A 26,579-nucleotide genomic window follows, 5' to 3' on the forward strand; every position below is an offset into this window, starting at 1 on the left:
TGTTCTCATTTATTTTCAGTTTTAGTTTAGTGAATTTAACTTTTGCTTTAAAATCCTTATTTTTGTTTTTAGATTAATGTTACAATTTTAGAATGAAATGTGATTTTAAACCTTTTTCGCACATAATATAAAAGCTTACATGGTTACATTAAGTTTATTTGTTTTCATAGCCTTGTTGGTCAAGATTGGGCGACAAGTGAAATAAATACTCATACTCGCATACTCATTCACTTCACAAAAACATTCTGATTTGTTCACAAATAACACTGATCTGGTCTTTGGGTTCAATTCACTGACTGGATCATCCAGTTGGCCAAAACATTTTTTTGTTAATGTTTTTCAGAAGAAAGTAAGTCGTACAGATTTGGAAGGACGTTAATCGGGTCAGATCTTTTTAATTGTTCCTGATGTTATGTCTAACATGGGAAAAGTCATTTAAAATATGAATTTGAACTGCTGAACTGCTCTCTGGTGAACTGTTCCTTTGCGAAGTCGCAAAACATTACTCTTGTAAGAGCATTTCACGGTGAATAAAATGTCCTGGGGTCTGTGTGGCATTTCCTTTGTACAGCCTGGTCACAGTGGGACGTGAGGCCCCGGTTTGACTACATGCCACACACACAAGACATGAACACACACACCCTCAAACTATGTAATCCAAGTCATGTGAAGAGTGAAGGAGAAAATGAAGCCTAAGAGAGTTTCAGAGAGGACATGAAGAAGGAGCGAGAGGGGGAGAAGGGTTTTTAGAAGTGACAAGGAAAGAAAAGAGGGGTTGGAGGGAGTGACTGAGTGACAGATGGGGCTGGAAAATCCATGTTTATTTTTACTGAGCGACGACAGCAGCCCACGCGCTATAACTCCAACACACAGACGTTCAGACACAATGAGCCTTATGTGTGGTGAGAGGAGCCCAGCTCACCTGCTGAAGAGCATCACTTACCCACACATAAGTTAAGGTGACAAACAGACAGCGAAAGAGAGATAGGTTCTGTTTCAAACCTTAGTCAGCTTCCTAGACTCCTAGTTGAAGTTTTTTGCAAAATGTGAGCCAAAATCATCACAAGAACCAAAGACTAAAAAAGAGCCGAAAACTACTTCAGTCTGTGTGCACTGAATTCATTAAATACACGAGTTTCACAATTTTTGTTGAATTACTGAAATAAATGAACTTTTCCACAATATTCTACTTTATTGAGATGCACCAGTACATGTGTGATTAGGGTCAGGTGCTGGTGCCACCTTCTGTAGAACTTAAAGGGGTGGTGAAATGCTTGTTTTCACTCAATATCCTGTTAATCTTGAGTACATATAGAGTAGTACTGCATCCTGGAGGCGTGACGTGTGGGCGGAGCTAAAGAATCACGAGCGCGAATAGGCTTTTGCGTTGAGAGCATGTGGAAGCTGTGACATTACCGTGAGGGAAAACCCATCATCCAAAACAAACCATGGCTTACAGTCAGATTCAGCCGTTTATTTATGATCCAGAATCAGATCCAGAGGCTGAAACTGAACGAAAGCAGCAGCAGCAATGACTCGCTCCGAGCGGGGCTCGAACCCGGGTCTCTGGCATGGGAGGGGACGCACTAACAAGGAGGCAGAGATATTTGAAGCAGTTTAACTCACCGCCTGCGGTTCCAACACACGATCGTGACCCTTTTTCCTTGGGATTGCATCATCCTTAAGAAATAAACGATGTGCAAATCCGTCGTCAAACTGGGCCTTGTGAACAAGCATCTTCGAAATGCAGGGAACAAACAAAAACACTTGCACAACTCTGTTGATGCTCTGTAAAAATAAACTCCATCCACTGGTCCCTTAATGCTGTTTTTTTTTGGTAATCTGTGCAGGGTTGTCTTGCCCTGGCAACCAAAAACACACATCTTTTGTGACAATTCGGTCTCTCGCTCTGATCAGTGAATGTCTCTGCTCTCAGTGCTCTGCTATACAGGAGCGCGCGCTCTTCCGGCAGAAGTGCTCTCAGGACCCATATAAGGAAATTCCGCTCCATCTAACGTCACACAGAGCCATACTCGAAAAAAACTTTCCGAAACTTGTGACAAACCGGAAGGAGTATTTTGGGAACAAAAATACTCCTTCAAACCTACAACTTAATTTTTTAAACTTTGTCCATGTTTAGCATGGGAATCCAACTCTTTAACAGTGTAAAAAACTCAGTATGCATGAAATAGCATTTCACCCCCCTTTAATGGCACTAGTGCTGGTGTCATCAAAACATTAGTCTTGAGCCCTACGGTGGTTCTCGAAGTCAGAATAGTCATAACAGTGTTAGAAGAATGTTGTATGTGGGAAAGCAATAAGAAATGCCGCAAATATCACTGCTAATTTTGAGAAAAATCAGAAAAAAGTTCAGCGAAATCCTGGACGGACTGAGTAATGTGAGTGTTTACTGGGTGTACCATGCCATGCCCAACATCGTTTCTCATGTGGCCACTTTGAGGTTCATGTCCAAACAACATTCACAGAGGTGGAAACACTACAGAAAATTAACCAGCCAAAACACCACCCATACCAGACCTAAGAACTTCCACTTCTGAACATACTCCTCCAGCTAACAGCCAATGGGAGAGGCTCTCCAGTCTGGGAGGAACGCTAATGATCAGTCCTTTCAAACGGGCTTTACCTCTGAGAACAGCACCTCTGACCTCAAACAAAAGGGAGGGTGTTTTTTATCCTAATCCAAAAACAGCCCAATAGGCCTCATTCTGACATGATTAAGACTGATGTGGAAAGCTTCTGTCACTGAAGCAGCAGTGCACTGACTAGTAAATGAGCCTCCAAGAGGGGAAGAGGATCAAGATATGAGGTCTATTTCTAGTCATGAGCACAATGGACAAGATAAATGCCACCTGAACTACAATGTCTAGGACACTTGCAATAAACAAAAATGAATTTATACTGATGTACAAAATATTCCGTAAATTGCTGTACATAAACAATGTTTTTTTTTACTGTATGTTGCACTGATTCTTGTTTATCACCGCATTTATTTCTTACCTCATCTATTATTTATTATTGGCTTGGAAAATAATTCATTGCATTGCGAATCTAGTAATTATTCAGCATTGATTCTGAGATTTTTTGAATGCATCACGATGCTTTCTTGAATCGATCTTGAGCCTGGTTTTGGCACTGCATGTTTTAGAGACAGCCTTACTCTGCTCGTTTCCAAATCTTACACACACTTGAACATAAAATAATCATTCATAAAATTTGAAAAGGCTGCGAATTACAAGGGTGTTACAGTGGGCTGTGTTTACATTAATCTTGCTAAAAATATATATATATATATATATTATTTTTAACCTCATTCTGATCCTTTACCACAAACACTCGGTTTAAGTGCCATTATCATGATTGATAAGTATCACTGCATGAAAAAAAGATCCCTTATAATTCTACAGGTGACTATAATGAGATAATGCCACTGGAAAGGTACAGTTCTCACGGTTCATAATACAAACTCAAAATTAGAGGTATGATTATGCAACTTTGCCTAAATATTTCCCCCGGTGGTTTTTAAAAGCTGATTTCCATTCAGTTAAGATGTTTACACAATAGCCACTATTCATCTTCCAGTCATATATCTGCTTTTCTAAAATACTTTCTAAAAAGTACACTTTCTAAAGCCATGTTAACACTCTCCAAATGCCTCATCATTGAAGTTACGTCATGAAATCACACTCTGTCCAACTGTCCATTCTAGGGTGGCCATATGTGCCGTTCATACGGGACATGTCCTGGACAAGATTTTAATAATTCCTAAAACATCTAGAGCAGTTTGACCAATAACATGCAGGTATTGTACATAATCGACCAATCGTGGGGCTGCATGTGAGAAGGTGAGATCTAGAGGGAATGATCAAAGCGATGCAAATATGCGCACGTGTTTGTTCGTTCGTTCAATTGACTTGAAGCGTCGCTGCACACAGATCAAACAAAGTGCGCCACAATGCTTCAAGTCAAATGAACAAACAAACACGTGAAAGCGATTCGAAAGCATAAGGAGTCGTCTGCTCTGCTCTTTATAGCTCTCACGAATGTTACACAACGATCAACCTGCACAGTGCACAGCCAAAACCTGGATATTTTAGGCAATATTAAAATTAAAAACGGCGCATATGGTCACCCTAGTCCATTCATTATTTATCACACAATTGACTATCATACAACAGATCATGCAACAAAACTATTTTTACAGATCCGATACGATCTGATCAAAAAACTTTTGAATATCACAGTTTTTATTTTTAAATCAATGTAGAATTTCTATACTTCTGTTTGTTGGCCTGATTATTTAATAAATAAAGGACTAAAACTGGTAAAATGTTATACATTGCTCTCTGTACTGTTGTAAAATTCATTAATGAAAGCAAGTGAACATATTTATATATAAATATAAATTATAAAATGAAAAGACATTTCTTATAAATGTATAGCACAGTAATGAAGGCAGCAACATATACAGAAGTCCTATCTATCATATGCTGCTGCCTCCATTACTATGCTTTGACAGATTCCTTGTGTTTCCGCCCTTACATGCAAAAAGTTTGTTGCACTTACGACAACCAGCGTTATCATATGCTGCTGCCTCCATTACTATACTATACATTAGACTATTAATAGCCTTTTAGGACAGAACAAGAAACTCTATAAATGATAGATGACAGACAGCCACAGTGGAGAGAAGAGTTCACATAAACTCACATTTAGGGATGGGTATCGTTAAGGTTTTAACGGTATTACTACTCTTAAAACCTTGCATTTCTCTGTCTGCACATAATGCACTTTTGATGCTTTGACAGATTCCTTGTGTTTCCGCCCTTACATGCAAAAATTTTGTTGCACTTACGACAACCAGCGTTGGCTGCATCAACTTGGAACGTTTTGCTGTCTCCGCCATCGTCACTCTTTGTAATAAGCAGGAGTTTTCGTACTGTAAGAGGCTATTCACACATCGCGTCTAAAAACTCGTGGAAAACGCTAGGCATGCCACTTTCTGATTTTTTTCCCCCAAAGCCTTCGGGTACTTGCGCTCCTGAGGAGTCTGCCGTTGCTAAGCAACCATGACCTGCTCTCTCCACGAAGACGCAGAAATTTCAGCAATCGATACCTGGATTTGCAGCAACAAAAACTGCTCGCAATAGCACTGCTACTATAATTAATTAAAAAATCCACATACAGCTATCAGCTGTTCCTTCATCTTGGCTGAGCTTTCAACGTTGTTATGGAAAAGGTGAGGGAGTTACATGACCAGCGTTGCACTTGCGGCATTCTGAAAAGTTGAGATGTTTTTAACTCGATTCGCTTCCATTATGAGAGCGCATACCACACGCCTACATTTTAAATAACGAACTTGAGCGGTGAACGGCCCCTGCGTGTGTGTGCGCCACGCTTGTTCTTGTTTTTGTGTGTACGTGTGTGTGTGACTGACAGCCTCCGTGGCGCGCATGAGAGATCTCGCAGATCTCACAGACAAACGTCTTAATATGATCACACATTAGAAATGTTTCGTCAGATAATATGTGCACGATAACATTATTAAGCAAAAATACATAGTATATACATTTTTTTCCCCTCCAGTACCGAAAGCAGAACAGGTACCGTCAGATCTTACTGATACTACGGTCTTTCATAATTTAGCCCCTGGGCCAGTTTAATGCCGGGTTTCGGTACCCATCACTACTCACATTAAATGACTTAAATATTAATCTGTACCTCACATTAAACTATGGAACGGCTTAAGAACACTTGAACTTTATATACTGGATGTGGATTGGTCTTGTCTGACCGATACCTTATCCAGCAAAAAATGGCAGTATCGGATTTGATACCGATACTAAGTATCAGATCGATGCATCCCTACCCAAAAGGAGGATCTTTCCATCTGTTTACCTTCACTGGGCCCCCATTTTCATGAATGTGTGGGCACACGCCAACATCTATGTGTGCACAAGCACATGGGTTGTTTGATCCGCTGCATTGAGCAGTGAGATAGCTCTGAAAACACAATGGCTACTGGATTAGGCTTGAGCACAAGGACAACACAGCTTTCATCGCTATCATCGCCATCATCATGAGCGTGTTACGGGACACAGCGGCCCACTGCCCTGCCCCAGGGCTCCTCTGATGGATAAACAAACCTGAGCCTACAGACAGAGCTTGGGCACGTGGGCCGGTGAAAGCACAAAGCAAACACACATCACCCCAGATCCAATCAGGAGTAGCCACAGGGAAAAAACTAAAATCAAAGCTATATGAACCATGAAGTAACAGACCTATTCAGAAAGTCATGAGCGAATGTAGCTTTGAGATGAAAAGCACATGGCTTCTTCATGAATTTGGAATCCCATAGTGCCCTTAAATCCCTGTAACCAAGGATTTAACATAGTCAAAAGTCTACAAACAGCTGAAGGTCCTCATATCACGGTAATGCCACCAGTAATCCAGCTGGCTTTAGAATGGGAAATAAACTGCATAAACTGCACTGACCTCCATAAACATGGCATACAATACATCATCAGCCTAATAAAGGCTTCTAAAGAGGATAAAAGGTCAGTTAGGCCAGATGAACTGGATCAGGGCACACTCGGACAGGAGAGGCTGGTGAGATCTGAAAGCACAAGATCAAGAGGAACATCAAGGGCTCAAAAACAATACCCTGAATGAATGCACACATCTGGACCAGCCAATATAGGAAAGGCAGGAACTTCAAGAGAGCTTCCAACCGCTGAAAAATAGCATGAATAAAAGGCGTTGAAAAGCAGAGAAAAAACATTGTCCAATGGATTTTTTTTTTCAGTTGTACACAGGAATCCCAACCGATGACATTTCTTAGATAGATGACATAACTTAGAAAAACACATACTTCTCATTTAGATATCATTTGTTGCGTTGCTGTGTGTCACTAATGCTGCGTTTCCACCTAAATTACCCGGAACATTTGTACCAGGAACTTTTTTCCCCAGGAACCCCAGACCTGTTGCTTTCTATATCTTATGTTTAACCAATAAAGAGACATGAGAGCCAGCGGCACATAACAGAAGGTCTAGTTGAGGTGAGGCTGTTCTCGGCGGATACATGAGCACTGAGCTCCCGCTGATCGCGTGGAGCTCACCGTCTCTGAGATCGGTGAAACACATTTTTAAATAGGCGCTGTCGTTATATATAAACCACAGATTTGAGTTTTAAACAACTACATTCTCGCCTGAAATACTTTTAAAATTATATTTCATGACACAATAACAGTAATATTTTGAAAATGATCCGAATAAATGGTGGTTGAGCACAACCAATGCTGCGTAAACTCAACCAATCAGCATGTTTAACGCCCAAGTCCCGCCTCTGAAAGTTCCAGAACTCCGAGGGCCATTTTTTTACCCGGAACTTTATTTAGGTCCTGGTTCCTGCGGTGGAAACACACCGAGTACTACCAACCTAAAGTCCCTAGTAGTGATCGACCGATGTATCTGTTTACCGATATTTTTCCCGATATTTAAGCATTTTTCCATAATCGGGTATCGGTTTTGTAATATCGGATTCGCCGATTTACGGCGCCATCTTGTGGCCGTTTTGAGATTTCCGCCATTGCAGCCCGGGCGTCTGAGGAGATCAGTCAACAACAATTCAGTGCACAGGTAAAGTATATGTTCTACTTGGTTTGCTTTAATTAATCAACTTTATTTAACATAACGGACATGCACAAATGAGATCTGAGACATAAATTCCTGATATAGTTAATTTATGCAGCTTGTTTCTAAACAATTGAGACGAACTCATTGAGTCACGTAGTGTTCGTCATGTCCTGCCCCAATAAAGACGTATCTTTACATGAATTAAATAAAACAGACATGAATGAGTGCATGTTGAAAATAAAAGCGTTGAATTTAATTCTCTATCTGTTGTATTTGCTCACCATTAGTCTAGAAGAGAAAGTTCGTTCATATTAGCAACTGACGGATGATCTGGAGGCTTAAGCACGGCCACTGAATGAAACTTTTGACAAGATTATCTTGTTTAAACACCCTAGATTATATTTTCATTTACTACATAAAAATTATTTCGCTAATACACATATAAATATAGCCTACCGCTTTGTGGAAATTAATTATTTATTATCTCCATGCGCGATCGCGGTTGATTAAGTTATAGTCAAACAGCACTTTGTCAGTTGGCATTTCATGATTAAACATTAGATTAAATTTAGATCATAAAATGCCAACTGACAAGTGCTGTTTAACTTTATATAGTCTCGGGAAGAAAAGTTCGTTCATATTGCTCAGCACCTGGGTTGATGATCAGGAAGCCTCAAGCAATGCCACTGAATGAAAATTTTGACAAGATTATCTTGTTTAAACACACTAGATTATATTATCATTTACTACATAACAATTATTTCGCTAATACACATATACATATACCGCTTTGTGGAAATTAATTATTTATTATCTCCATGCGCGATCGCGGTTGATTAAATTATAGTCAAACAGCACTTTGTCAGTTGGCATTTCATGATCTAACGTTAGATTGAATCTAGATCATAAAATGCCAACTGACAAGTGCTGTTTAATTTTATATAGTCTCGGGATAAAAGTTTGTTCACATTTCTCAGCACCTGACTGGGTTGATGATCAGGAAGCCTCATGCACGGCCACTGCATGAAATTTTTGAAGGAAGCAGGCTTACAGGGCAGAATGCTGAAAGACTCTGTTTTCTACACTAAAACCTAGTTCTGCTTAACTGGGAGTATTAAGTTACACTACTAAATAGCTATGCACTCCTAAATAGCCCTCCCGCCCCCACCAATATGTTAGAATCATTTTTGTGCTTTATTTTTTTACCCGTTTTAATTTTTTTTACCTCATCAAAGCTTTTATTTTAAAACAAAGACACTTAGTAACAGTGCACTTAAATTTTTTGGACTCAGACCCCTCTATTTATTTGTGTATAAATATAAAGTTTTTTGTATGCAAGGAGGGAGTGATTGTTATAAATAAAATGTTTTTTATTTTCAGCTCATTTGTGTTGTAATAATTGTCAGAAACAGAATTATAACAGTAAATAAATATCGGTTCTGCATATCGGTTATCGGGTACATAAACATGCAAATAATCGGTATCAGTTATAAAAAATCAATATCGGTTGATCACTAGTCCCTAGTTCCTGGGTAAAGTTCCAGTGGTGGAAATGTGGCATTAGAGTTCAAGCAGACAAGACCATCGACTAGCCTCTAAACCAGGGATCATTGTCCACATAGAAGAACATCAAAGATTACAGACTGACAGTCTGTCAGTACATCACAACCTGTTACATAACCACATCTTTCATCCGTCTTACTCAACTTATTCGGTTCTTTGTGCAGCTTCACTCTTGCGTGTGTGTGAAAAAAAAATCAGCCCTCCATCTTTAATCCATCTTACTAAACCTCCAGATGTCCAGAAGGCTGAACGTGACTGCATCTAACTGAGGGAAAACATGTAGTATTCTCACGGACACCAAAACACTACAGTACACACCTTAACAGTTCACAAAAAAAAACAATTACAGGTAGGATCATCCAACTTTGGATCAATAATTCCCCTCAGGTTGATCTCAAAATCTATTTGGCATATGGTTAAAAAAAACGCATTAGTGTAAGCGGGACCTTATTGTCAGGCTTTTTACTCTTTTAGAATTCTGAGTGCTCATTTGAACTCAGTGGTCTGGCTGCACCATACTTGCCCTCTGGACATGCTTTACTAGCTGTGCCTGAACTGAGACACATTTTGGGAGAGCTAGGTGGGGATGAACTAATAAAGCAATGTAGCAGGATTTGCTCTGTGCTGTATCAGCCAGGCATCATCATCATTGAAAAATAAAAAACTTTCACCAGTGTTGTAAATACTATCATGACACTAATACCCTTTCCTAAGGCCACTCATATACATGTGAGAGGGCCTCATGCTGGGAAAATTTTCCCATTTACAAGCAGAAAGAGTCGATCATACTTCACATGTCCAGGCTTGACGTTATCTGATTTTAATCCTCATGGCTTTTGCAAGCTTAAAATCCCAGCACTTAAACGGGTAGATTTCCTGTTTCAAAGGGATGAGCAAAGGAAGAAATGCAACTAAAACATTTTAAATGGACATCAGGCTTTGCAGGTTTAAGTTTACTGGCTGACTATTATACTGTACGATTTTTCATCTCACAATTCTACATTTTTAACCTCTCAATTACAAGTTTATAACTAACAATTCAGACTTTTTAATCTCAAAATTTAGTTATAAACTTAGAATTTCCAGTTAAACATCTATCCATTCTGCAAGAAAAGACAGAATTCTGAGATACAAATTCAGAATAATGGGGGGTGGGAGTATTGATTGTTAAATAAAAAGTCACAATAAACTTTTATTTTTAATTCTGTGACAAAAACAGGCTTTCATATGATACTGATATTTTGTCCCTAAAAAAGATGATGGGACTAAAATATAGTCATGATAAATTCAAAACATCAAAAACATGGCTCAAAACCAATCATAAATATTGGTGAAAGAGTCAGTAAAACTTTCTCCTAGTTATTACCACCATTAGTGTCAGGGAAATTCTAATTCATGCAGATCAGAAAGAAACTAGTATCATGGGACACATAATGTATAATGAAGTATAACAGGAATCAGTTCATTTGGTGGGCGCCTGACCAGGCTTTTGGGAATAGTTTGGCCCAACAGCTGATGTACATAAGTGAAATTCAGTGAATGTAGGCTGTAGTTTGAGTGTGTGTGTAACTAGCCCTTGCTCTATACATCAGGGGCTGAGGTCTGGTGGTGGTCAGGGAGTGAAAGAAAAGTTTTGCTGTTTTCCCATGCTGAGTGCTCCTGAGGTCAAAGGTGATGATTTTCCCTGGGTCTGGCTTTAGAGTTGGGTTGGACTTGGACCCAGAAATCCCTTCTGAGTCCATGCATACAAAACACACCAAACAAAGAGAGCAAACGCACGAAAAAAAAAAAAAAAAAAAAAAGCATTCCTGAAAAACAAGGAATTATGACCCCTAAGCTGTGATTATTTGTATCACTTAACTAACAAAAATGCTCACAGAACATGAGCTTTAGCTGTTTATGTAAATGCACAAACACACTGACATTACAACCAGACAATTAGATGACAAGCACAGCTAAATGAGTCCTAATTAGACCTCTGAGGATTGTAGTGTAAACATACACAATCAGAGAACACAGCTATCGCCTGATCTCTAAACATACTGGTGTGATCATTTACTGACTGATAAACTGCCAGATAGTGAACTAAAGCACTATTGTTTGTGTGATCAGCTCCACCCTTTCAGACCATCATATGCAAAACAAAGTCAAGCAGCAGACCTAGAAAAAGCCTGAGTGGAGCAAACACACATGCTAAAAATATCCAGAGAAGACCGACAGAAATTCCACAGCTCAGAAGGAGATTGTGTGTGTTTGTATGTGCTAGGAAACTGACAGTGTAACAGTAAACAATCTATTAGTCCACTAACAGAATTGCATCTTTCAAAGAAGGCTACATGCGCAAAAACATACTGTAGGTAAAATGTCACAATGAAGGTCCACCCCAACCCCACTCCTAAAGCTGATTATTAAAAAAATTTTCAAATGAGATTGTTTGCATTCATACATATTCTCAAACAGTTCACCAAATTGTCAAATGTTTAAGATTGGCATGAGACTGTCTTAAGTCATACATCCTGTCTATTGTTACATGGTATGGTCTTAAGGGCAGGACATCCAAAGAAGAGCTCTCCCTGTAGGAACCGTTATTCACCTCCACTGGTGACTCGTGTTATTTGCAGCATTTGCAGTAGCACTGGACACACCCCTCTTCTATTAGACAGTGGATGGTATCATACCAGTTTACACTCTACATATATACAATATTAATTACCTATATGAACTTACTATATGGTTAGTTTTAGGATTAGGGTTTGGCTTAGGGTTACTTGCATGCAATTATGCATAATTAATTGTTATTATAATAGTATGTACTCGTAATGTGTAGCAAAGACAAATTGAAATAAAGTGTTACAGTATAACCTATATAAAACCTGTTGTGTAACAGCAAAAGAAAAAAAAAGTTGATTAAAATGGCCAGTTTGCTCACGTATACTGCAGTCCTCCATTAATATATTTATATTAATTAATTAATAAAGATTTATGTTTCTGAAGAAAATGTTCCGGCTGCATTTATTTGCTGAAAACAGCAATATTGTGAAATGTAATTTTCAGCATCGATACTCTTGTCTTCAGTATTAGCCTACATGATCCTTCAGAAATCATTATTATATGCGGACTTGGTGCTCAAGGCATTTCTTATTATTATCAATGTTAAAAACAGTTGTTCTGCTTATAATTTTGAGAAAATAAAATAATAATAATTCTGGATACTTTGATGAATAGAAAGCTCAGAAGAACAAAATGTATTCGACATTTAAATCTTTTGTAACATTGTTATTAATGTCTTAACTATCACTTTTGATCAATTTAATGCATTCTTGGTGAATAAAAGCATATTTCTTGAAGAAGAAACAAATCTTTAAGATATATATATAAACCATAGAACCCTAATGAAGGTGTCCTGGGGGGGGGTTCTGCTGTAGGGGTGTCGGTGGGGGCAGATGGTACGTTACAGCAGATCTATCACGTCTGACAGAATCTCACCCCTTAAGGGAAACTGCTAGCATTCTCCTCACCTCCAATCATTACACCAACATAACGCCATGTGCTTGTCCCATAACATTACACCCGCCTTTTGTCCTGCGGACCCAATCCATAGTTCATTCTGAGTGCAGCCTTTAAACTTAACGTGCAATTATCATTCAGTGGCTGCTATTAGATATATGTGTTCTTCAGAATCAATAATAGCGTAACAGCTTTTAACTTTCATCAATAAGTCATGAACAAACATTTGTGTCAGTGCTTAACAAATCCTGAAATTTCGACATACTGTATTATGATAAGAATCAAGTTCTATGTTCATTTTTAACTGATGAATTGCTATGTTTGTTATTAACTTAAAAGTATAACACTAAAGTAGGCAACAAATACGAGATTGAGTCTTTAAACTTACGTATTTTAATGGTTTTGGGATCAAACTGGCACACGGTGTGCTGTAATCTCTCCAAACGCAGCTGCATAGTTGATGTCCTTTGCGTGACCAACACAGCCTGAGTCTCAATTCCCAGGAATATGTCACTGGCATGCCGCGATAGATCGGACAGCTGAAGCAGGATATTAGTGAGAGTATGACAACACACTTCTTCCAAAGAAGAGAACAAAACAGGTTTGCGCACTCTGCGACCGTCCGGCGTCGTGAAGCTCTTCTCGGAGCCAGCGCTCCCTCTCATCCTGCTCACCAGCTCAGGCTCAACGGTTCTCTCGGGGAACGGCATTTTAAATCGTGTTTAAATTTGAGATGAGCATCGGGTTGAGGGAATTTAAAATCCAAACGATCTATTCCAGAAGTTGCCGTGGGAAGAAGGTCTGCTTACAAAAGGTCCCGCCATAATTTTTTGAAAGATGCAGAAGTAGTATGGGACGTTGCCGCTGGTGTTCGGGAGCATCGGGGAACATGAGTTTGAAACGGTTTGAAAGGAGCGAGTCGAACCGAAAATGTGAGGAGAAAGTATATGGAAAACACGGAGCGGCTTCCCAACCACCTGTAGAAACTGGAACTGGATTGGGGAAACCACAGCGCAGTGAGGGAGAGGTTACCTGCCTTTAGCGTCTGCTGCGTGGAAAACCCGGGATGGAAACTGTGGATCTCGGTGTACCGGGCATCTTAATTATACTGAGTTATTTTTATTTTATAAATATTTATATTTTAAATACCATAGTTATTTCAGTCAATGTCAGAATTGTTTTTGGCAGTATTACAAAGTAAAATAAAAAGTATTTTTTTTAATTCTAAATATTACATAAGGAAATATTACATATAAAAATATTTTAAGCATAAAAAAAAGCATGTAAAAGAAAATATTTTCTGTATTTTTAAAGACAATAATCAGTATGTTCGGTATGACTTAAAACAAGTTTAAATACGTTTTAATAAAACATTACTAAAATAAACGGTAAATATCAAGATATATATATATAATATATATAATGATAGGTAAAAACTGATATCCTGAATGCACTGTAAATCGCTTTGGATAAAAGCGTCTGCTAAATGCATACATTTAATTTAAATTTAAATGTAATTTAATATATAGCCTACGGACAATTCTTATCATTTAACATTTACAGTACTTCAGAACTAAAGTTCAACAGTACAGTAAGTTAAGTATGAAGTAGTTTATTTACATAAGTAATTTCGTTTGTAATTAGAAAACTATTCACGGTTCATTATTTTAATCTACTGGTGTAGATACCGTCGCAATAAAAATAAAATAAACTGTCAATGTATAACCAGTCTGTTTTGCTTGTGAAAGAAACAAAAGATGCCGTTTAGAAATGCCCGTGGTTCATAATATCTACACTATAGCTCCATCTTGTGGCTGCAAGTGTAGTATGCTCTTAAAAACAAACCCAGACTGCCAGGAAGAATCAGATGATTTTGTGTGTGTGTGTGTGTGTGTGAAGGAAGTGGACTATTGTTTGTTGTGGCAATGGAACCAGCTAAGGCTGCATTTCTGGATGGGAGTGATAGTGCTCATTTTCCTGTTAACATTGAACCTGCTTAAACTTCCTTTTGCATTGGGAAACCATGGCTGATGAGTCACAAAATGCCCCAAGCTATCACTATAACAGCATTTGTTTGAAGATTCATTAATGAACTAAATTAAATGTGCTAACTGATGAGTACTGGGGGAAAATTCTTATACATCAATGATTTTTGATGAATCTGACTTTTATTTGGGTTAAATGTATTGCTGCTTGTATATTTTTATTCCACAAAATTTGGTTCTCTTTGTAGTAGGCCTATTTGTCAATATGGGCCAACAGCATTAAAAAAATCTAAATAGTGTTTCAAATAGTTATAAACATACGGCACCATCTATTGAATTTTCGGGCCCCCCAAAAAATTGCCCGATGGATATAAAAAAAATTTAATGAATGAAACCAATTTTATCTATATAAAACAAACACATTGTATGAGTATGTGAACATGCACATGACTAGAAGGGTATCAGAAAATAATCAGGAGGTAAATACAGAGGAACGCAAGTTTAATCAGATATACGCTTCAGGACACTCATCCTCAAATGCATACAGATCACACTAGCAAAACCAATACAAAAACACTTCTTCATGCCTTTATGGTCAGAAAATCACTGGGGTTTCCACTTTTAAATATGAAGACAATTTTCAGAGCAGATACCCTATTGCCCGTGTTGTCTTTTCCCCAAAAGCTGTACTTTTAGTACCATGCCAAACGTTACACTTCCACTATACAAAAGGCCTGAAGTCAGCATTACAAAAATTGAAAAGGAAAGAAAAATACATGGAAAAGAGAACCACGAGAACTTTTGTAATCAATTTACTGTACACGTGACATTAATGTGGTCTTTGGACAGCTTTAGCACGACGGTCTCAATGAACACTGAATCATCACAGCTCTTAACACTCCAAAACACACTGCTTTATTCATCAAGTGAACAAAGTGTAACAGCATCCGCATCTCCTGTATATATGGACGATGCTTGATCACAGCTGGATAGCAGTGACCTGCATTACACAGGCGTCTTTGACATACAATCATGAACGCGACACATTTCACTCAACGATACAGCCAGTGACGAATCCAGAGTGCCTCGAGCAGATATTTATGAAGAAAAGTCTGCAGATTCTCAGCAACTTCACTGTAATAATCTTCAATGCACTGAACGATCCAATAAATAACAGAAACGTTAATCAGCAACTCAAATGCAGCTTTTGTTAGTTAAGTCTAAATCATCTATACAAACACTTCGTTATTAATATAATGACAATGAGAGATGCTTGTTATTTCTGTCTTAGAGAACCAAGTATAAGAGTGACGAGTAGAAATTCCAATCAAAGTACATTAAGTTTGAAGTTCTTACATGGCTGTATGTAACTACATGCATAAAGCAACAAATGACCAAACTGAAAGGCAAGAATATTTCAAACTCCTAGCTGTGCCACATTAAAAGTCAATACTGCTAAATCTCGCATTGACGACGTATTCAAAACAAACCGAAAATTCACAAAGACAATACATCTGGGGCTCTGTGGAAGCAGAGAAGCAAATTATTGAGCGATGGGATGCATGTTATATGACTTACAGACACAAATATGACCCTACTCTAACACAAAGATTAATAAATATTAAATGTTTTAGACACAATCCATCCAGGTTTAGAAAATGCTGCAAAATCTCTTCTCATAAAGGCCTCCAGATCCACCTTTGCATTGTTAGAAAAGTCCTTTCCAGTCGTTTTATCTCACGATGCCCTTCAGTTCTGTGTGCTGATAGGAGGAAAACATGAGTACAGATGCACTCCATTGGCTGATTTACTCCGCGTTGACCCAAATAAGGAAGAACTCCAGTGTTCTGAAAGGCGTGTTAGTGTTTGCTCCGTCGTTTATGATCTAAACATGTCATTTGTAGGACGTATTAATTAGGACACACTAATATATCCTGCACCTTTTTGGATGACATTAAAAGATGGAGGCTGAAGTTAGAATATCAAGCACAATATCATGAGTACATCTTTTAGAGTGCAAAACAGAGGTGCCACGCACATGGCCCATCCCTCCTGGACTCAAACAGCAGTTTTCATACACACTGAAACACACACACACACACACACACACACACACACACACACACACACACACGCTCAGGTTAAATTTCTTTGTCCCTTCCCCAGTAGTGGGCATCCCATAAATTTCCTTATTTTTAATCTCACTCTCTTTCCATCTGTCTCTGTACATACACGCACACATTCCTGTCCCACAGTCTTGACTCCAGGTTTATCTGGTGTAATATACTCTGTAGTAGACGGTTTTAGACCTCCAGAGCGAGTAGGAGTTGTCAAACTTGAGCAAGTATATGCCACGGCCGGGATACTGGTGACTCCCAGCGTACACCTCCTCATGACAGTCCCGCCGGTACACCGGCACGATCTCATCCACCTGCGGTTTCCCAATCTCTTTCTTGGCTTTCTCCTCCTCAGACGGGCCTTCACCTGAAAGAAAGACAACAGGACTTAAATCAGATTTACAGAAAATGTGACAACAGAAACTCAATTCAAACAATCTGTATAAACTTGAATCGATTTCATTTTATATCAAAAGTAGCCTTATGATTTACACAATTAAAAATTTCATTGGTATTAAAATTCTGGCTGTTACCAGTAAGCCAGTAATTATTTTGATTGTACGGCCAATATCTAATAAATGGCCGATATTCAAATTCTAAACAGTCATATAAAATATAAAAAGTTAATATATATAAAAGTCAATTTGCACTAAATACACAAATTCCTAAATTATAGTCTTAAAATCTTCAGGTCAAATAACTAACTTGGATGATATCATTGTAATAAAAAAAAATATATTATATATATATATATTAACTGCAACTATAAATAAAAAATAATAATTTTTCAAATCTCATTATATTAATTATTTTACTCTACACCAGTAAAACTACAATACTTATGGCTTAATTTCACTTGCAAGTGTTAAACCCTTGTATTTGATGTCAAACGATTAATCACCTACAAAATAAAAGCTCTAGTTTTCATATTGTTTATACTGTGTATATTTATTATGTATATATAAATAAACACGCATACAGTATATACTTTGAAAATATTTGCATGTCATACTATATTCATATAATTTATATTATATATAAAGATATTAAATATACAAACATAGCATATTTTTCTCAAATATAAACATTCATGTGTTAGTATTTATATATACATAAATATTACACAGTGCACACACATTTTATGTAAATGAAAACTTTTGTTTTGGAAGCGATTAATCGCGAATAATCGCTTGAAAACTGAAAATTGTGTTTATTTATTTGCACTGACATCAAAATTATGTTTAATACCAATAAATCACTATTTTCCTTTTCTGACCGATTTTAAAATTCTATACAAATTGTTTAAATAAAAACAAACAAAAAGAGGTAAACATTATAATTTACGGTATGAAAATGAGATTTTAGACTTACGAAAAGTAATTAAAATTAAAAAAATAAATAAAAATAATCCAGTATTAGCCAATAACATGATAGCAAAGAATCAAGACATTAGTTCCTCACCTTCTTCATCCTCGTCTTCGTCACTAGACTCGCTGACATGCACGCTGACCGATGCGTTAGTCGAGTCACTCCATTCAAAGAAGACTCCAAAGCCAATGTCATAATAGTCACTGGCAAACTCCCAGAAGAGATAGGAGCCCTCCTCGTGGGTGGGAACCCGGACGGTCACCACTTCCCCCCGGCCCACTGTGATCACTGAGTCCACATCCTGACGGATCTTCTCTTTAAAGTCTTTTATCTGTGGCCGCGTCCACATGGAGGGGGCTGCTATTACAGGGGGAGAGTCTGAGAACCAGGAATATGGTATATTAGAGAATGTGTCTTGAAATTCAACTCGATTTCCCTTGATTTGATTTCAATTCCCAACCTCTATATTCAGATCTCCATTTTACTTCATTTGATAGATTAATATGGATATATATCAGGTACAGTAGGCTTTTTTTCTAAATGGGAAACTGAGAGACAACTTTTGTTTGTTTGATTTGAAGTTGACATTAACAGCAGTTAATTGAAGCGGTAGAAATGCACAAACTCACCAGTGGGTCCATTCTCAGTGACCTCGTCTGCAGGCTCCAGGTCTGGCTCTTGTTCTAAGCTGTCAGTAGTGGACTCTGCCTGGCCGTTCAGCGTGGGAGCCTCCTCTCCAGCAGAAGGCACGAACACCTCACTGGCCTCTAATGTAGACAGCACAATAGCATCCTCCTGCTGTTTCTGCAGGGCAGCCTGGCGAGAACAGTGAAAACATTGACAACTGTAACAAAAAAAATTAAATAAACAGTCCAGATCTATGCAAAATGACATAGAGGTTGGAGAAACCAGCGTCCATTATTTTAAATGATCAATTAAATTCCCATTAGTCAAGCTTAGATGGAAACTTAACAAGTTGGACCACAGCAGCACCCAGGGAAATGTACACAGAAATAAAAAATGAATTGAATCGGTGAGTCAAAGTCCATAACATGACAATAAAACCAGTTTTGCTTTCAATGACAGGTGTGTAAAACACATTCAATAATCTACATACAAACCAGATCCTACCACTGCAGTTTTGTTCTTTATACCAATCATCATTAACTGGTGGGATGCATACAAGTCTTTTCTGAATCTGAATAATAAAATGTGACAATTGCATAATGGTGAATAGCAATATGAACAGGCTTATCAACTAAGATCACGGAGAGACACGGAGAGATATATACACTACCGTTCAAAAGACGGGTCAGAAAGAAATGTTTTAGAAAAAAAATCTCTAATGTTTACCAAAGCTGCATTTTGTAAAATCAAAAATACAGTAAAAACAGTGATATCATTTTATAATTTTAAGTTCAACATTGTAATATATTTTAACATGCAATTTATTCCGGTGATGTCAAAGCTGAATTTTCAGCAGCCATTACTCCAGTCTTCAATGTCACATGAACCTTCAGAAATCGTTAAAATATTTGATAATTTGCTGTTATATATATACACAACAAATATATATATATAAAAAAAAAAACGGTTTTACGGTTACTTTAATTCATCCTTGCCTAGTATGTATTTCTCTAACCTCTAACGGCTCAAAATTTTTGAACAGTACTGTAGTAGTTCATGCATCACAGAAGCATAGCAGACATAGGTGGGATTGGAAGAATGAATCATGGGCTCTCTCTCTCTCTCTCTCTCTCTCACCTGCTGCTGAGCGAGCTGCACCTGATACAGCTGCTGCATGTACTGCTGATAGTGCTGCTCCTGCAGCTGTCGAATGAGGATGAGCTGCTGCTCAGGACTGTCAGGGTACTGCTGCGCTGCATACTGCTGGAACTGCACCGTTGTCTGCGCATTCAGTGCAGCCATGATCTGCAGCCTAACAATGAAAGGTTTTGTTTAACGCCAGAGAAAGTGAGAAAAAATTCATTATGTGCACAATCAAGCATTACTAGGGTTGCACAGTGTACCAGTACTAAACAAGTACAAACAACAAGCTTTTTCACCCTTTTTAATGAGACACCAATTTTAAAGGGGTCATATGTTGATGATTTCAAGTTTTCCTTTCTCTTTTGAGTGTTACAAGCTCTTGGTGCATAAAGATCTGTAAAGTTGCAAAGACTAATCTCAAATCCAAAGAGATATTTTTTAAATAAAAGCTAAGGGTCAACCACACCCTCCTAAAACGGCTCGTTCTAACACGCCCCAACATCTATGTCACGACGTGGGAAGATTTGCATAACACCGCCCAAATGTTCACGCAAAGAAAGAAGGCATAACTTTTATTACCTCCGTTAAAGCCGCCACCATGTAGTTAAGATGCTGTGTGTTTCGTTGTGAAAGCGAAACTACGTTGTTTGGCCTTCCAAAAGAGAAGGACAACTAGAAATCAGTGGTTAAGTTGTATTTAAAACAGTGTTCCAGAACAGTTTTTTTGTCTTGTCGTGCCGAGACAGGGCCTCACAGTATGGTAAGGGACATAACATTTCTGTCACATGCTTGATGAATTCGGCCAGTCACAACAAACTAAAGCTAGCCAATCAGTGCACACCTTGCTTTTCAGAACGATGAGCTTTGTAAAAATTGAAGCCTTTCAGAAGGCAGAGTAACAAATAAAGTAAATTATGTGGAAAATAATGTTTTTTGAACCTTTAATACTAAATACACAAAATAATGTTCTTTATGCAATGTAATATGACCTGTTTAAATAATGTGTATGACAGCTGAAATAACCACCCACTATTTCAGGTGGATGAAAAATTATTCTACATGGGGCTGAAGACTTTTGCTGCATTTTCACGTGTCATGAGTTTTCAAATTACTGAAAGTGTTTACAGTCCTAGTTTAATTTCATCTGTCATTCAAGGCCATTTATTTGTTGCCTAAGATATCGATTTAGTATCAAAGAGACTGGCATTTTACAGAAGCCAAAAAGTTGGTATCGGCCCAACCCTGGGCTCTACTACAAAAGACTTGAATACACTACATAATTTAAAAATCTGAACAAATATTAAAACACCAGGCAACATATCCTTGTTGACTTTGTATATGGTTACAAAGAAAAACTGGGTATCATACACTAAACAAAGCTGAGAATCACACTACCAGGTCATTCAGAAAAAAAAACTAAAATATTACCCCAACCTATGAGGATAACCCTTAAAATATTATTGTGCAATGTTTATTATTACAAAAGTTCCAGATACAAAATATGAAAAAGTGTTTTATTTTTTATAAATGACTTGGACTGAACAATATTGTATATGATAAACAATATTCACTGACTGGTCAGAACCAGTCTGATGCTGAAAAAATATATATATCTGGACAAAAGTCAAGTGGCATATTCCAGCCTTGAGTCTTTCAACAGACATTTTCAAACGATTCTGTTTTGCTTTAAGATCTGACACATTTCAACAAGTGTCACTCACTTCTGTTGCTCCACACGGAGTCGTTCCTCCTCAATTAGTCTTCTCTCCTCCTCTTCTCTCCTCAACCTTTCCTCTTCCTCACGTCTGCGTCTCTCCTCCTCCTGCCGCAGTCGCTCACGCTCCTCTTCCTCTCTACGCCGCCATTCCTCTTCCTCCCTCCTTCTCAGGAAAACAAGACACCATACACAACACAAGAGACATCTGTGAGTTTACGGAGAGAGTGTTCGGGTTTTTATTTATGAAGACCAATTCTTTATTGGAGCCCAAATTTAGTTTACGTTGGCATGATGGACTTCTTTACAAGACTGTATCTAAAGAGATCCTTTAGGTTAATGGGTAAAACAGTAAATAAGTCTAATTTAAAAGTGTGTGACACTAACAAAGTGAGAAGATGACATCGATGAAGGAAAAATCAATCATCTTTATCTGCAAGTCTGACCTCTTTCGCTCTTGCTCCTCCTTTTCAATCTTGTGTGATGCGACGAAAGGTGCAAATAAACTACAACATTTGTTCAACAGCTTTACAAACTCCAGCATGGCCTCATCCTTCTCCATGTTGCCCAAAGATGCCCATTCCTTTCTGAAGAAGTTACAATTGTTATTGCAGATCCACAACAAAACCCCTAAATGTCACAGTTCACATTATACAAAAGCTTGTACACTACAACAGCTCTACGGCATCTATAGGAAAAGTATGAATAGCATTTAAACACACACATTATGATATATATGAGCTCAAGGACAACACTTTACTAGCACTGAAAGATTAAAAGTTATGTGACTAACAGCAGGGAAGTACGTCCAAGTCAAAGCTCAATCTATGTTTACCTGCGGTCATTTCCCAGCACATCGAAGAATCCCACCTCAGGGGAAGCATCTGGGTTGTAAGGGCCCAGCAACACTTGTTTATGGAGGGCTACCAGACGGAGTTTATCCTCATAGGTCGGGTGGAAGGCTTTTCCATCTTTCTCTGAGGGACAAAAAAATTGCGGACTCAAAATTGCAACAGGCTCTCATTACAATAGAAAAGGGATTTCTAAACTTTTTTGTCAGCCAAACCACTCTGAGGCTAAATATTTACATGACATAAACTCTGCATCAAGTGGGTTAATGGTCAAATGAGATGCATTATTTTTGCTTTATAATTATTTTTAGTTTTACAGCAACTCACAAAGCCAAGTCCAAGTTTACAATGCCATATAATGGAAATTTGCTAGTGTGTTATGTTGTGTTTTTTGTGCACATAGGAGTTAAAATTTTATGAACTATACACATGGGACATGTTAACACTCAGCTGGTCTCTGAAACATCTTGATTGGTGCATTAGTTGTGCATAGCTGCATCACTTAAGACTATAGAGCTGATGCACACAACCATATTGTTTAAGAGGGTGTAGACTTGTCGAAAGAACTAAATATTTTATTGAACAAAATCTACAGTGATGGTTTTGCTGTCAAAGAGACATACGGAGTACAGCACTAGTGGTTCACTAGTCTATTTTGAATATTTATGCAGTCTTTCATATAGAGACACTTTGACTTGAAGTCATCAGTCAGGCACATGACACACACACAGTGGTGCGGTCACCGACTGGGTCAGTTCCTAGAGGGGTTTAACCCTGAACTCTGCAACTGAAGCGAACTACAAGACCTGTAGAAGCAAAACTTTTCACCAAACACCGATGAGTGAAAAAGACAGGACTCTATTAAGAAACAGCGACCTCACTAAATCGAAACAACACTGCGAGATCAATCTTTATCGGAGGTAACAATGCTAATGCATGTTTGTGTTCAGTGAATGTCTGTACGTGTGTATATTGACATAAAATACCTTTAAAGAATCTGAGCGCCAGCCCGTAGAGCTCGGCTAAAGGAAAGCCCCATTTCCTCTCGATCGTAGTGCTGCTAGCAGGGTCGCCCTCCTCCTCCTCCCCATCGCCGCTCAGCTCAGGGTCTCCAGCGCTCTGGCCAGCAGACGCCTCGGCCTGCTCCTGTTCTACCTCGGAATCCGGGCTCAAAGTCAAACCGTCGATAGAAACTTCGAGCCGGCTTGAATTTGCACTGTTGAGGTCGCCGCTCTGAACCTCTGTCGCCATCGTGCAGAATGTCAGCTGAAGCAGCCACGTACCTACTTCCGTTCAGCTCCGCCGGGACTTCCGGCAGCGTGACGTAGAAATGTTCGACTACAAAAGCTTCATAACTTTTAAATATTATTATGCAATGTTTATTATGACAGAAGTTCCATTTGCAAAATATAAAAAGGTATCATTAAAACTAATTTGTATTTTATTTTACAAATAACTTGTACTTAACAACATCGTGTATTACAAAGTAACAGTATTGTAGTGTTTCACATAAAATTGAAAGCCTATCGAGCATGTAATATTTAGGCATTTTTTCGATGTATATATATATTTAATATATATTTTATATAACATTTACCGACTAGCAAAATATTCATCACTTATAGTATAACACAAATTTCTTTCAAATTAAGGCAAATAAAACAAAAAATAATTCAATTAAAAAATAAAATTTAATTTTAGTTTAAAATTACAAAAACTTACACAAGTAATTTGACAATTATCAGTGTCACTGAAAAGAACTGGTGAACATTATCATGTTCTCACAAACCTACTTTAATTTTAAATAATTTAAACCACTATTTATTTGGTATAAAAAGTTATTTATTTTATATTAAGCAACTGCTCATAAAGAGGCCTACTGCATTTCTCCAACACAAGTGTAGTTACAATGCCTATCCAGCAGAAGGAGAAATATAGATAGTTAAAGGGATAGTTCACCCAAAAAGGAAAATTGATCATTTACTCACCGTGATGTTGTTCCGAACCTGTTTGAGTTGCTTTCTTAGGCCGAACCTAAAAGAAGATATTTTTAAAATTGCTGGTAATCAAACAGTTGGTGGTTGTCATTGACTTCCATAGCGAAATGATGACAGAATTTTCATTTTTGGGTGAACTATTCCTTTAACTTTAGATCTGTTCAGTGACAGCGTAATGAGGTGCTAGGCTATCAAAATAATGTTTTATATCTTAATATAGGATTCGAAATGAAAAAGCTAGTGATGCTACTCTTCACACAAAACTGTTGTTTTTGTAAATACAAATGATCGAAAGAAAAAGAAAACTTGTAACCTGTGATCTTGACCTCTGTAGATCAACCTGAGGAGCAACTACCAAAAAAAAAGAAGTACGAAAAAAGTCAAAATTTACACTCCAAGCCCAGTTCATGAGTATAAATGGTTCAAATCAAATCAACAATTAATGTTAAGCAAACATAAAACCATAACCTTGAACTTGAACTGAACCTTGAATTGAAATTTACAAAGTAAATATTGCTAATTTCTGCCAATAATCAAAATTTAATTTCAGCTTTGTCTCTACAACAAGAAAACCTTTCAGCAAGACAACCTGCAGAACCTGATCCTGCTTTGTCTCTCCCAACTTGAATTATAGCAAACAACCTACTTAAAGAAAACATAACCTTGATCTTGGGGGAAAGGAGAGAAAATTAACGTTCAAGTGTACATCACAAGGTCAAGTTGAAACACATAACCTTGATTTTAGGGGGAAAGAAAGATGTGAAATCACATCAACCGAGAAGCAAACACTAAAGAGAATGTAAAGAAAATAATACAAATTTAGAAAAGTTATCATAACTAAAACCTGTAAAATATTAAGAACAATTTAGAAAATGAAAACTAAACTAAATATGAAAAAACTTGAACTCAAAAAGAGACAAAAATAAGAAAATTAAAAGAAAGAAAGAAAGAAAGAGCATTTTATATTTCGGCTACTTAACTGTAGTATGCAACAAGCTTTTTTTGTCTAGCTGCTGGCTTTTTAAACATTTTCAAGTTATCTCCCACTTGGGGCTCAAATAATAATTCTCTTTTTCTACATGGGCATTTCAAACCATGAAGCAGCTGTGTTAAAGCAAAGTTAAGTTAAGTAAGTAGCTCCTTTTAGCTTCTTGGACTTGACTCGTTTCGAATTATCATTCATCAATGCTTCTCAATGCTTTGATATTCATCTGAATCATTTCAACTCTTTCAATTACCTACCTAATTACCTAGATAGGCTTATAATGCTGTAATATTTACATCATTCATGATACTTTTGTATTTTAAATGTAAGTGACCCTCAACAACAAATACGAAATCTCATAGAATAAAGATTTTACTTGTTGGTAATGTTATGATTTTCACAAAGCATTTAACTGTGGGTTTCTCTCTCTCTCTCGTTCTCGATATTTTAATAGTTAAAATAATAGCTTACTTGAAAATCTGTGAATGATTTTCTTTCTTTTCTTTTATATTTTATAGTTTGTTGGTACGGAGCAGCAAGTAAGCTAGGCCATTAAAAAATCAATTGTCACATCTTGTGTGCTCCTGCACTTCAATATCAATAGGGGGCAACAGAAGATGCTTTTTTTTACCGAGTCCAAAGCGCTCACATGAATTACTTCAATCTCTAATTTTAACATCGACATTGTTAAAGAAAAAGCATTTAAGACATCACATAATCCTTTTTAACTTTTTGGGATAGTTTTCCCAAATTTGATATAAAAATGCAGTCATCATTTTCTCACCAACATGTTGATATATAAAAAAAATTAATTTTAACAATACATAGGCTAGTTTAGTTCAATTCTGTGCAACATAGGCCTACACATAATGAAAAAATATCCTATTTAAAGAAATAATTTAAAATATTAATAATTAAAAAAATGCTATGACATTCAAGTCCTTTCAGTGATGATAAGATATGTGATCAGAAACGCTCCAGAAAACACCCCAAATCACAGCTATATCCTTAGATGACAAAAAGGCTTTCAACTTGGTGGAGTGGGGATTTTGATAGCAGTTCTGTTG

At 37.5% G+C, this 26,579-nt stretch overlaps 2 protein-coding genes across 3 annotated transcripts in view; both read right to left on the minus strand.

Moving 5' to 3' along the window:
* Positions 1–13,673, minus strand: part of nhsl1b (NHS-like 1b) — an 88,538-nt gene extending 74,865 nt beyond the window's left edge. Inside the window, exon 1 of the mRNA XM_026290852.1 lies at positions 13,114–13,673. Coding sequence (XP_026146637.1) covers positions 13,114–13,435 — 322 coding nt within the window. The 5' untranslated portion in view covers positions 13,436–13,673. The remainder of the gene's footprint in view (positions 1–13,113) is intronic.
* A 1,521-nt stretch (positions 13,674–15,194) lies between these two features.
* acbd3 (acyl-Coenzyme A binding domain containing 3) lies at positions 15,195–23,841 on the minus strand. 2 transcript variants are annotated; one of them, XM_026290860.1, is made up of 8 exons: positions 23,517–23,841; positions 22,515–22,656; positions 22,126–22,266; positions 21,687–21,845; positions 19,960–20,134; positions 18,825–19,011; positions 18,289–18,552; positions 15,195–17,194 (listed from the first exon to the last, which is right to left on the minus strand). In XM_026290860.1, exons 1-8 carry the CDS (start codon positions 23,779–23,781, stop codon positions 16,980–16,982), a joined length of 1,548 nt encoding a protein of 515 aa, XP_026146645.1. In that variant the 5' UTR covers positions 23,782–23,841; the 3' UTR covers positions 15,195–16,979. The 2 variants fall into 2 exon arrangements, with proteins under 2 accessions (XP_026146645.1, XP_026146644.1); XM_026290859.1 differs by having other exon boundaries at positions 18,289–18,573; positions 23,517–23,840.
* Positions 23,842–26,579: the final 2,738 nt, after the last annotated feature.

Source organism: Carassius auratus, chromosome 20 (assembly GCF_003368295.1).
Source record: "Carassius auratus strain Wakin chromosome 20, ASM336829v1, whole genome shotgun sequence".
Taxonomy (NCBI): domain Eukaryota; kingdom Metazoa; phylum Chordata; class Actinopteri; order Cypriniformes; family Cyprinidae; genus Carassius; species Carassius auratus.

What these genes read in the sequence shown, in the direction of transcription:
- acbd3 (XM_026290859.1), bottom strand. Translation starts at nt 23,781, where the DNA reads ATGGCGACAGAGGTTCAGAGCGGCGACCTCAACAGTGCAAATTCAAGC. An exon ending in TGCAGCTCGCTCAGCAGCAG is followed by an intron (nt 19,012 to 19,959) that starts GTGAGAGAGAGA and finishes TGTTCTCGCCAG; the next exon opens with GCTGCCCTGCAGAAACAGCA. An exon ending in CACTGAGAATGGACCCACTG is followed by an intron (nt 18,574 to 18,824) that starts GTGAGTTTGTGC and finishes CCTGGTTCTCAG; the next exon opens with ACTCTCCCCCTGTAATAGCA.